The sequence below is a fragment of the Sceloporus occidentalis genome, unplaced genomic scaffold (genome assembly GCF_023333645.1).
Source record: "Sceloporus occidentalis isolate IW3139 unplaced genomic scaffold, rSceOcc1.0.p SCAF_6, whole genome shotgun sequence".
Lineage (NCBI taxonomy): Eukaryota > Metazoa > Chordata > Lepidosauria > Squamata > Phrynosomatidae > Sceloporus > Sceloporus occidentalis.
Genome location: NW_028316986.1, coordinates 141,956,374 through 141,969,949, shown reverse-complemented (window position 1 = coordinate 141,969,949; position 13,576 = coordinate 141,956,374). Strand labels below are relative to the sequence as shown.

The 13,576-nt window shown below is 38.4% G+C and overlaps 1 protein-coding gene across 2 annotated transcripts in view; it reads right to left on the bottom strand.

Moving 5' to 3' along the window:
* LOC149311473 (leucine-rich repeat-containing protein 1) overlaps positions 1-13,576 on the bottom strand; it is a 118,341-nt gene that overhangs the window by 41,159 nt on the left and 63,606 nt on the right. For both annotated transcript variants that reach the window (XM_089531130.1, XM_089531129.1), the window contains exons 7-9: positions 9,408-9,482; positions 7,089-7,233; positions 2,838-2,956 (exon numbers count right to left, since the gene is read on the bottom strand). In XM_089531130.1, coding sequence (XP_089387256.1) covers positions 2,838-2,956; positions 7,089-7,233; positions 9,408-9,482 — 339 coding nt within the window. The remainder of the gene's footprint in view (positions 1-2,837; positions 2,957-7,088; positions 7,234-9,407; positions 9,483-13,576) is intronic.

The following is a 13,576-nucleotide window of genomic DNA, read 5'->3' as shown; positions in this document are numbered from 1 at the left end:
ACACCTTTTAAGGCTTAATGCCACGGATCTGCAGAATTATCAGAACAAATGACCTGGGATCTGTACAAACACCAGCAACCATTAATAACAGAGAAATACCAGCCTTCTACAGTTTTGGGGACCCTTCCTCACTACACAATTATAGCTCTATGATTCCACTTTAAGTACCATGGCTGCATCCTATGGAATCCTGAGGTTTGTACTTTGGTCAAAAAACCAGAAGAGAGCTCTGGCTGAGAATTGCAAATACACTCCCTAAACTAAAAATCTCAGGCTCTCAGAGAATGTTGCCATGATAGTTGAAATGGAATCAGAGCATACTGTAAAAGGGCTCCAATAGTCACATTTCTCCCATCTCCTTTTGTTTTGCAAGCATCTGAACTGATCAATACTGCCTGCTGGTCTTCTCTTCTCTTATTCCTGAAGAAGGAAAAGGGAAGAAATTCACAAAGCAGAAGGAAGATTTAAAAAACAACAACACCATAGACACCGAACACCAAAAAAACACCACAGTTGTTAAGGAATGAAGCAAGTGGTAAGTGGATGCTATATAAATCTCTGCTCAAATACATTTTGGTAGAATATAAGCCATGTGAATAGTTTCAGGATAAAATCACACATAACATAGAAGAAGGGGGGAGAAATATGGAGCCCTCTGGATGGAAATATATTATAATTCCCATCATCCCTAAATTCCCATTGTCCCTGAACCAGTGATTATACTTATCTGAGATGATAAGAGCTATGATACAATGCCACTGATAGTGAGGCTCAAGTTCTTCAAGCCAAATTAAAGAAAGGCAGGGTATAAATAAAATCATTAGATAGAGTGTGAACTTTGCTTTCATGTGAGTATCCATCTGTACCATACCACTGTATCAAAATGCAGATCAAAATGTCTCACTCTTGCTCTTTCCTACTTTCTTATGTCAGGTCCCTACTGCATCTTTTCCTCTCCCATTTGGAAAACAGTCCTCAATAATTAGGTGCCATGGAAGTGAGCCACTTCCTCCAAACTCAGGCAACTACCTGGAGTTGGCAGAAATACTGCAAGAGATGGGCAAGGGTAGCATTTGGAAAGAGATCTTAATAAACAGAAATGAGAGGACAGTGAGCTTCCTTTGTGCATATTTCTTTGTCTTCAAGAACGAGATTCTTCAGGATTATACAATGAAGATAATGTACACTTAGGGCCAACAGGTTTCAAAATACAGAACAAATGGCAGTTCAACCAGCACTACTGAAACCATTTTTTAACCCATTGTAACTGTGCAATATCCAAAATCCCCCCCAGCCCACATTTTTCATGTTGTAGCCCCTCAAAACAGCTGTTATCGTATTGATGCAGAGACACAACCGCTACTGTCTTTTTGCTGAACTCGCTGAAGTCAGCATCCTTGGGGATCTTCCAAGAATGCCTGTCTTGGAAAGGGAGCTGCCAAACTGAAAAGTGTGAGTGGGTGTTGCACTGGGAGACATATGTGCTGGAGACGCATCTCCCAATGCAGAATTAGAGCCATGGTTATTTTTTCCCACTCTTTACTTATCCCTATACAGTAGGCCTTTGGCATCCACTGGGGTTTAGTTGCAGGACGCCCCATGGTTACCAAAATCTCAAGCTCAAGTTCCATTAAACACAGTGGCATAGTACAATAGCATCCTTTATATAAAATACCTTTTTGGAATATTTTCAAGATATGGATCATTAAATCCGTAGATAAAGAATCCGCGGATATGAAGGGCTGATTGTACCTGACATCACAGACACCAGTGTCTTGGGGATCTTTTGGTTGATTCTAGCATTTTGATATTTTTATTTTGCTTCATATGCCTTCAAAAGTAGCAACTGAATTTAAAAGGCCCACCAGATTATTAGACAACCTTTCATGTGAAATAACACATTTGGGGAGTGTACAGTTAAAACCTCCTTCCCTCTTAGATCAGGTAGGAACAGATTCTGGAAGATTACTTCTTAAAAATTCAGGAAGTAACTAAGGGCCCAAACAGACAGGCCAAAATAAAGCTACTTCAGGTCACTTTGGAGGTATGCTGCTTAAATGCTGCATGTGTCTTAAGAGGCCAGAAGCCATGCTAAGCCACGCTCCAGTTCTAAGGACTAGACTGAGCATAGCTTTGGTGCAGCTTTTGGCCTCTTAAGATGTGTGTGTGTCATTTAAACATCATACCTCAAAAGTGACTCAAAGCAGCTTTATTTTAGCCTGTCTGTTTGGGCCCTAACACACGACAGAGCGATCACCTCCGTTCAACATGTTAATTATTAATTGCTACTTGTTACATAGAAGAAAATAGTGAAGTAGGGGAGGAGGAATATTAGCATACCCTCCTTCCTCCCAAATTAATATGTTAAAAGTACCTTGCTTATTTGCAACAGGTCACTTTCCAGGTTCTGACTACTTTTACCTAATTGCAGCTATGGCTGTTCTCTCCTACACAGAATTTACAGCTAGCTAGCTAGCCCTTTGGGAAACAGTAGAACACTGCTATTAGCAATTTTTCACAATGTACACTGACAAGAGTTTTTCTATAATGACCTACCTGCAAGTTGGAGCTCATACATATACACTCTCTCTCACACACACACATACATGCACAAATATAGTGACCAATATTCTCCCTGGGATACAGCCCCCACAGTATGCAATATCATGTACAGGAATGTAAACTGAAGGGTAATAATTCAGCTGTCTTGTATTACAGTATTTCAGTGTAATTGTCATATGGTAGTAAAATAAAGATGGTGCAGTCAAAATGAGTCAGGACAAGGGAAAAAAGACATAATTACTGCCATCCATTTGAAGAGCTAAAATTGTACTTACCAACAGCTGGTTTTCTGTGAGAACTAATTCTGTAAGGCTTTCACAGTCTCCTACTGCTTCTGTTAACTGAACAAGCCGGTTCTGGTCAACTTTCAAGATGGATAGCTTTTTTAATTTTCCTAGAAACAAAGAAGAGAGCAGTTTGTGCTAAGTATTCTTTTTAAATGAGACAGACAGACAGACAAAGGCATCAGTACAGATAAAACGTCATCACTACGTATCATTACTGAGCATTTAAAAACACTGAAATATGCCTGCAAAATTCTGTCAGGTTCTTAAAACTGAGTTGCCACTTACCAACACAGCCTTATTGAAAACTACACATTATACTGAAACCTCTCAAGGCTAGTTCAGTCAAAACTGTTTTCTAGAAAAACACCCTCCGCACAGGAGGTATAGGCTGCCCAGTGAGATTAGTGACTATTTCTATGTGCATACATATCCAAGAACCTTCTGCACACTGGGTCTTTCACCAGAGGCATGGAGGTTCATTATATATGACATTGGAAAGCACATACCATCTTCTATCATTCAGATGCTACCTGTCCCATCATTTCCATCAGGTGAATTATCTCAAATTATGCTCAAAGAAGCCTGTGAGACCTGGAATCTTGACAGATCCTTGCTTACAATAGTGCCATATACAGATTTGAACCCAGGCTGGAATGGAATGTTCTATCCACAAAACTATTATGTGCTGGTGGTAGGTTCGCCTTAGGGTTTTTGTATGTCAGAAACAACTTGAAAACACACAACAACAACAACAACAACATCCTAAAGGCACCAGATCCTGCCTAATCTTGGAAGCTAAGCAGGGTCAGCCCTGATTAGTACTTGAATGGGAGACCATCAACAAATCTAAGGTGCTGTAGGCTCTGTTTCAGAGGAAGGAACTGGCAAAACCATCTCCATGTATTCTTTGCTCAAGCCAACAGGCAACTTGAAGGCACACAGAAACTTAAATAATATATGCAGTACACAGAATGCAAATTTTGGGGTGGAGATGGGGAGTTAAACACAGTAGACACTTCGTTACAGATTCAAATGAAACTTAGCTAGTTATCTTATTCATCTGTTTCCATTTGCTCTATCACTAACTGATAATGAACTTGTGCACCCATTAGAAGGTTTAGTCCACTGGTTCCGCTAAAATAAAATTTCTGATTGGCTGCTTTGAAATATATCACCAAGAGTAGAACAACTAAAAGACAGCAGCCGATGTTCAACTAGCAGGAGAAAGGTAAGAACAAGATGGTAGATGTGGAATGAGCAGCGGACAAAATAGGGCAGCCAAAATAAGGCTTACATAAATATAGTAATTCCATTTGGGAAATTCACATCAGAGTAAGAACTTTATAGAAGACTATGTACAGTATTAGATCATTACAATTCCTGATCTAGCTGCCCTTTTCTTAGTTCTTTTCATGGGAATGAGAGTGTTATATCTGTTTGACATAGAGAGAACTAGAAGAGCCAAAATAATTTCCTCTGTTTTACTAGTCTTGTTGATTTATTATGTTTTTGTTGTTGCTGATTGGTTGAGTTTGTTTTGGCTTTTGGGGTGGGGGGTGGGGGGAGCATTTCCTGAAACTGGCAAAAACAAAAGAAAATCCTTATATTTCAGGTTTTCCTAACAATTTAAGACACTGTATCTCCATTTATAACAAAAAATAAAATGTAAAGGAAGTTTAATTTATAATTATATTCTCAATAAAGTATATATTTAATATATTAAGCATGACAATTGTATTTCAAATGAAGTTATACATAATGCATTTTGTGTGCCTAAAGTATCTATAAGAGTGCTAATCCTGCATTTTTCAATTTTTCTGAAAACACTGGATGCAAATATGGGGGGTGGGGAGCATTTTCCCCTCATGACTTTACAATTCCCAGAAATTTTACATCTCTAGACGTAACTAAGCAACCTAACCAGAAATGTTTACAATTTTTCTTCCAAACTGATGTTTCAGTATGTTCATTTCAGTGATTAAATGTAACATACACAGAGACAACTTCCTATCTGGATTTTAAAAGTGAGAAGAAAACTGAATAGAGGAAAAGGGGAAAAAAGATATAAGCAATCAAATGAACTTGCAGGTATTCATTTAGTTTAGGTGTCGAGACTATGGTTAAAGCAAAAGATTAAGAGAAAAATGGATTTCAGAAGCAATCTGTTGAAAAATCAGGAAGTGGGCAGATAGAACCAGTCAGGTATGTGCAAGAGTAGAGAGGGTGGTATATGGCAGGTAAATAAACAGGACTCTTTGGAGCAACTGAGGTTGGCCAAAATAAAAGAGTGAAGGTCACCAGCAGGAAATCAGAGCTTGAAAAGGTTTAAGTTTTGGATTGCAAATCCAAGAATTCCCTGCGTAGCAAATTCTGAGAATTGTAAAGTTAACTCTCCTAAGCTTTGGACAGAATATGACAGTAGTAGGTTGCATCTACACTGCAGAAATAATCCAGTTTGATACAGCTTTAACTGCCATAGCTCAGTGCTAAGGAATTCTGAGAATTGTAGTTTGATGTGGCACCAGAACTCACTGAAATAGAAGGCTAAATGTCTCACAAAATTACAAATCCCAGAATTCCATAGCACTGAGCCATGGCAGTTAAAATAGTGTCAAACTGGATTATTTCTGCAGTGCGGATGCAGCCATAGACAGAAAGATGGGGTTGGGTCAGTGTGGAGTTGTTGAAAGGATTAAAATTGATGCTGGACACAGAAGATTTGGAAATAGAATATTTGAGAAGTAGTGTTATGTTTGTTGAGTAAGAGAGAGGGGTTGACTTTGGCATATATATCTCAGGGCCTGAACAGAGAGGCCAAAATAAAGCTGCTTCAGGTCACTTTGGAGGTATGCTGTTTAAATGATGCATGCACTTTGGAGGTATGCTGTTTAAATGATGCATGCATCCTAAGAGGCTGGAAGCCACACCAAAGCCACGCTCCAGTCCAAAGTGACCTGAAGCAGCTTTATTTTGGCCTGTCTGTTCAGGCCCTCACTTTGCTAAAACGAAAGCCAAAGAGAGGGTTGCAGTCAATGTGGAAAGAAGCCAACCAAAGCATGGACTAAGGGAGAGGAAACCAAGAATACAGTCATTTCACGTATTGTTTTATCTCCCCAAACAGACAATGGAACAGTTACCAAAACTACTGAATATCTTACACTCTAGTTTACATTTCACAAAAAGGTGCAGCCCTTCCTTGTATATCTAATCATCAAAAAGACTGTATGAAAACATCAGTTTGGAAGAATGTTGTGAAAATTTCTGGTCAGACTGCATGTGATCACCATAAGCTGAAAAACTGAGTGCTACCATTCAGGATGGAACATAAGGGGTTTGGGGTCATTTATCGTCTCCCTGACTTTTTATATATTCGGCCTCTTCATTGGGAGGTGTCCAGACCTATGCACCAGCCCATTAGGCAAACACCAGGCAGTAATCACTCCCCTGAGAAGGCCATGGCTACCCAAGAAACATAAACCTGCCATGCTAATCCCTCCCCTTCCCACTCTGTAATGCTAGCATAATATCACTATGCCTAGCAAGGGCCCACATCAATGTGGTGAGGCATAGAAATGCACAACATGACAGCTGTAGATAAAAAAAATGTACTACACATTACATAGCAGGAAGAAAGAAAATACAATATGGAACAGTTCCTTTTAACCTGGTTTTCATAATAACCTCATTTGGATGTAAGACTAAACCAGTAACCTAAGATCAAGTCTATATGAGTCTTGAGTTCATGCATTTTCCCTTCTGTCATGGCTAGAAGGATCCAGGTAAGTTTGGGATTTTTCTTCTTCTGTTATGAATTACTGTAAATGAAACTTAAGAAAACATCTGAACTAAACCAAGTTGAAACTGTGGGGCATGAACCTGAGTGGTTTTAGTAAAATACAAATTATAGTTTAGGTAAAACACAACACTAAACTTTTGGTAGAAATGTAAGAAGCAGCTACAAATCTCCTCATATCTACCGCAGGGAAGGAGAGATAAAGGCGTAGATCGGTGTTTGCAACAGACCCATTCTCATCATGTTGTACCATGAGTGCATGCAAACAGAGCCATTCAGCTCTAGCACCAAAAGAAATCCTTAGAATGAATTTAAAACATATTACAAAACAAAAAGTTTTCCATATACATCAACTTCTTTCGGGTATAGAGTGAAGACTTCTTTAAACACACACACACACACACAATATTTCATTCTTTTCTTTTTTAAACTTGTCACATACTTACCTATACCATCCGGTAGCACCTCAAGAAGATTTTGAGAGATGAGTAGGTCAGTTAAAGACGTCAGGCCGCTTATCTCTTCAGGTAGTCTTTCCAGTTTGTTTTCAGAGATATCCAAACATAGCAGGTTTTTCAGGCTTCCTATTTCCTACAGAGCAAAAATCTAAGTCATGTCTCAACATACAACAGCCAGAGATCTGACAACTGTCTTATTACAACATTCTTAAGAGCAAAGGACTATCATTCCTCTATGACAGAAAACAACCTATTTCTGATGATATCACAAGTGAGTCAGCAACAAAGTCTGTGTGTGAAATGCCTAACGTGTGCTAACAGCCCAGGTTAATTTGTTGTTCTCAAAGTTATGGGTGCAACCCATTCATTCATTGAAAAGCAACACCCAATTCTAAGTGCTAAATCAAGGTCAAAGGGCTAAATAATGAGGAACCCAGGTAAATGAAGACAACCTCCCCTTTCAACTGAGACCTAAGCAAATTCGTCCTTGCTGAATCATGCTTCAGGACTAGTATATGATTTTGCATCTTGCATTTCTTGAAAAGCAAAGGATTTCTAATGAAGCAGTATTTTAATCTTAGTTAGTTAATCTTGTCAAATTATATATGAAGAACTGCCATTGTACAATCAAATTATATTTATACTGTATCTCTAGATTACAGTTAGAAGAAGACAAAGATCCTTAAGTATAATTCTAAAATGAACACAAATTATTTTTAATATTGTTCACACACAAGCACATTCTCACCATAAATTCACACCTACACAAATTCTGTCATCATGGATCATCTCTTCAGTCATCAAAACACACAACACTGTTGAATCAACACAGCTGAAAGGATGGTGGAAAGCAGACATTTCAAAGCTCACTCCTGTTTAGTATGTCTCATCCTCTTTTCAGCTTCCAAACAACTGACTGTGCAGAGAAACACTCCTTCATACAGTTAAATAGTTAAGTGCTTGAGACTGAAGAAAATGGGTTTCTTTACAGTACTCTCCCAACTTCCAGTGTAAGAAACCCCTGCAGATGAGCCCTTTATTCTTTTCCTGTCAAATCTCTATTTTTGATCATCTGCATAAACATAATAATAATAAAATAATAATAATAAACAGAAGTTGTAAATACCTTGACTAAACAAGATTGGAAACAAAGTCAGGAGGGCTATATGGAAGGTTTTAATACTGTTGTTTTACGTGAAATTTGTGCCTGTATCTATCTTCCAAATTCAGCCTGAGCAGAATTACTAAAATGTTCTGAGCTAATTAGATCTGTCTATGTCACTCAATGACGCAACACTCCTCAAAGTTTTCCTGCCTTCATTTAATTGTTAAGAAGTTTGCCACTGTCTCCCTCTGATCCTGAGTATGTGTGATTTGCCCAGAGTCACCCAGTGGGTTTTCATGGTCCAGCAGGGATTCAAAATCCAGTCTTCTGGAGTCCTATTGCAACAATCAAACCAATAGACCATCCTGGATTGTTCATTAAACTCTCAAAGGCAAATTCTCCGCTAATGTGAAAAATAAGGTTTTATTCCTTGTTTAAAGCATATGCAGATCCTTGTAGATAATTTCTGCAAATTAAAAAGAGAAAAATTGCTGACCTGCATGGCCATGCTAACTAGAAATGTCTGTAAATTGTAATCCAAAAACATCTGCTCAAAGGATTATCTTGACTTGAGTCTGGGAATTAATTGGGAGACAGTGCAGTTGTTTCATGTGAAATGTGTTCCCTATGATCACCTCTAGCTGCCATACACTGCACATCTTGGCCATGCTTAGGGACTCAATATCTTTCAGTACACACCTACCTTTATCTACCTCCTTGACCCATTTGATTTTCACAGCTTTTTCTGCTTTTTTGTGAACTCTTTTGCCACATGAACTGGCCTTTCTACAGTGGGGGGGGGGGGGTTCAACAGATATATACTGGTGCTGAAATATGCTTCTGGAGGAAGCAATTCCCTGGTGTTTTTGTTCTGATTTGCATTTGTTTGCTTGTTGTGTTTGTTTTCCCATGAAAATTATTATTATTGTTAATATAATATAATTATTCTTAGATATGTTAAGTGCCTTTTTTGGCAAAAATAGAGCATGAACATTTAACAAGTTAAACTCGCATCACATTCCCTCTTATTCTTCAGCTTCCAAATGCACATTCAAAGTACATGGATATGAAATGGCATTGAGAGATTGAAAAGAAATTATGCTACCTTATAAAAAACATTTACTTTATAAAGAGCACGTTGAGATAATTTTTCATTTAAAAATAGATTAGATTAAGTAAAAATACTGAAAATTATCTTTTACCTGAGGTAATTCTGCCAGCTGGTTTCCATCCAGCCAAAGGTCTTTAAGATTATAAAGTGCACCTATAGTTTCTGGCTATAGAATACAAAAAAAATCTTTCAGTTAGCATTGCAAAATACAGCTCAAAGTATAGTATGCAAGATAATAACAAGCAACTTTGTTGCAGTTTCACATTCTGGATTGGTGATTCAGAATTAGGCATTAGGTTTGCATTAAGGTATTTATCTGGTGGCACAGTGGTTAAATGCCTGCATTGCAGACACTCACTCACTAACTGCAAGGTTGTGAGTTCAATACCAGCCAGAGGCTCCAGGTTGTCTCAGCCTGACATCCTTCTGTAGGTCTCTAAAATGAGTATCCAGCTTGTTGGGAACAATTAGCTTACATTTTGTAAACCGCTTAGAACATTTGTAAGCAGTGTAGAAATATACTTGCTATATCAAATACAGTACCGTCTGTATAAAAATAAACAGAAAACCTGTGTATCTTTCAGAATGCTGACTGCTCAGTATGCCATCAGGCAGGCAATTTGAACTCCCAGTGTTTTGAGTTGTATATTTAAAAAGCAGAGCCCTCCCTCCAGTCCATCCGGTGCCATCCAGCCATAGAGGGCCCTGCTCCATAGGGCCTGGCCTGAGCTAAGAAGCAGAAACGTCCCCTTAGGATGTCGGTGAAGGGAAAGGGAGGGACAAGGCTGCCTTCTGGGGCATTCCTAGGTCAGACAATGAGAGAAACTGACTTCAAATTCTGATGGATAACTCTAAATTTTTGTTGACTTTTTTTAGTCTAAACCACCTAAAGAGATATGTTGTTTTTTTCTTCAATTCCTCAACTTCTGAAAGCAAAAACACATGCATCTCTGACTGCCTTTAAGGGCAACTGCGCTTGCATCTCCTATGCTGATAGCTTCAAGTCATTCAACTGAATAGTATCTCTTCTGTCAAATTATTTGTACAAATAACAATAATTACATGTTTGAACATTCCTGGTATACTTGTTTGCTTGCCTTAAAAACCAATTGCAAATTTCACAGCAACTGTAATTCATTATTCCCCCAGTGTATATTGTCCTTTTTGCTTCTGTCTGCTGTTTCTTGTTAAAAAATGTCTTCATTACAAAGACTGTATGTGTATATATATATATATATATATGCGTATGTGTGCATGTGTGCGCAAGAGATCATATTTTTCTTTTTAAAATGTCTTTATTACAGAGACACTGTGTGTGTGTGTGTGTAAGAGACCATACATTTTTTTCTTTTTAAAATGCCTTCATTACAGGGATACTGTGTGTGTGTTTATGAGAGAAAGACCTTTTCTGTTTTATAAAAATGTCTTCATTATAGTGACTCTGTGTGTGTGTGTGTGTGTGAGAGAGAGAGAGAGAGAGAGAGTGTGTGTGTAAGAGAGAGTGACAGAAAGAGAGAAAAACCATACACACTTAAAGTGGAAAATTTGTAATTCCCTCAGTATATTTTTAAGCTTCAAGTAAAATCAAAGCCAATTACACCTACTGCTTGTGGTCATGCCCTAAAACCAAAAGAGCTATGGACAGAGTAACAAAATTAGTGAAAAACATAACATAATGGGGACTTTCAGTGCTTTTGCTGGGATCTGTTGGAAATTGTGGCTTTAATACTCCAAACCTGCTAAATGAATGAAAAGGCATTTCTTGTTCTGGAAAAAAAAAGATCATCTGTTAACCTAGCCACTGTCCATAACCCAGCTACTCCAAAATTTACAGCACATATTTGTTGGAGGAGGGACGCTTCAGAGTTGCTCTGAGGCTAATCTTCTGTTCAGATTCAATAATTTATTATAAAGGAGCAAAAAGACAAGGCATACAGATCAACTCAGTGGCTATACACAAAAACCTAGCAGTAACATACAGTGACTCTATACTCACTCTCTTCTTTGTTTTTATACTGAACAAACTTTCAAAACCAAATTATAACATGAACCGCTGTTATTAGGAATTAAACCTCAGAATATTTTTAGTTCCCACAGCCTGCTTTCTATGCACATTTTGTGGTTTTCAAATGAGAGCCTATGCTGGTTTTCTTTCTTTTATGTACAGACTTCCAACAGCCAAGTGAAAAAAGGAAAGAGCAGCTTGATTTATTTTCTTTTGATGTTTAGCATTTTCATTTATTCATTTGTCCTGTACATTATTTTATTTTATTTTTTATAGTTTCATGCTTATATTAATAAACAGGTGGGTTAAGTGTGACCCCTGAAGGCTATTCTTATGCCCCCAATCCTGTTGTCTACCCAGCAAAAAAAAAGGGGGGGGAGGGTGTAATTATCTCTCCTGGGTTGATTTCCACTACACAACTATATCACTATGATTATATATTAACAACCTTAGCTGTATCCTATAGAATCTTGTTTTTTGTAGTTTGGTCAGAGGCTTCAGAGATGCTCCCAGGCTGTGAAATGTACCTCCCTGAACTGCCAATCCCAGGATTTCACAGGAGCAAGGTTGTTAAAACAGAGTCATAGTACTATAATTGTGTAGCGTAAAAGGGCCTCTGGATGCTTCCAGGAGCAGCAACTCACCTTCTAAATTGACCACACAAATCTCACACTTATTTCCCAAAACTCAGTAGACTTTCCCATGTATATTCCAAAACTCAGTAGACTTCTGGCATGTGCTACATCTTTTTTTCATTCTTTCAATTTCTGGCTTGGGGAAGCAGGTCATATTGGTCAAAGGGATAGAAAAACACCCCTTGGCCTGATAAATTTGTCAATGTTTTAATTGCGGTGGGGGGGGGGAGGAGATTATTTACTGTCATTCATGAACTACCTTGAGATCAAATCTTGGTGGAAAGATGGAGTTATCATAGTTGTTTTAGGTGCTTTACAAATCATGGCTGACATCCTGCATGAGGAAACCTAGCTACAGAGAAATAGTTGTCTTCAAATGCCCCATTCCAAAATCCTACCTTTGAAGATTTGCAGCCTCTCCCTGCCACCCCCCCCCCCCCATTTCCAAGGTAGTAGAGAGCAAAGGATGTTCAGTAATAACACACCTAGCCCTCTCCTGGTCATGGACCACATGAAGACAGACAACTGCTGAGACCCTTGCAGGATTCTGTCAGTATCCTGTTGCAGCTACAAGGCTTCAAAAGTAGAGTCTGGGGGGCACCTTTGGTTGTTACAATCATATAATCACAGTAGATGCAAACTGGAATACAGTGGTCCCTCCACATTTGATGGGGTAAGGGGTGAAAGACCCCTGTGAATGTGGAAAAACCACAATGTGAATGTGGAAAAACCACAAATAAAAGAACATCATTCTTTTTACCTAAGAGAACACCTCTTTAGAAATGTCCAGGTCCTCAAGTACAACTCTATGGCCAACATCTGCCAGAAGTAGACCATAGAACCATGCTGGAAAACCTACAAATGCCTAGACGAGAAATGTTTTTTCTAGAAATTCTAGGTTCTCAAGCACAAGTCTATGATCAACCTCTAGCAGACTTACGCTGAAGGACCTAGAGATTCCTTGAGAGAACATATGAATCAAAACTGCAAAATAATCAAATCTGCAAAAGTCAAAGCTACAAATGTGGAGGGCCAAATGTCATAAGTCAGGTTTTAATATTACAAGACAAAATGGAAATAAAAAATAAATGGCAGCTTTATATACATCAATAGAGCAGCCCACGCCCCAGAATTGAGTTGGTTCATTCATCCAGATTAAGCATTAATCAACAGGAGCTGTGTACCTACAAGCAAGATGGGGAAACATTCCAAAGAGGTTTCTACAGTCCTCACACAGGTTTCATGACAACCTCTGTTATCAGACAGATAGTCCCTTCCGGTAGAAATAGTTTTTTAAGAAAAAGAGGTTTGGGTTCAGTTTAAAAAACAAACTCTTAAAACACACACCCAGCTTCTAACACAGATGTGACAATGAAGCTGGAGAGGGAAGGATCAAATATCCATTCCCTATGTACAACAGTCTGAACTAGGATCAGATTCCTGAGTTTATTTTTGAATTATGAAGAATTTTTGAATAATGTAACCTCCAGGCATGCAATAAGCAGACAGTTCTTTAGCCTGCCAAAAAAATAATCTAAGTGCAATCAATGCACAGATCATTCAGAAGAAGACCTATTTTTTCCCCCAAATATCACTACCGAGAGTTTGGAAGTTTGTGTA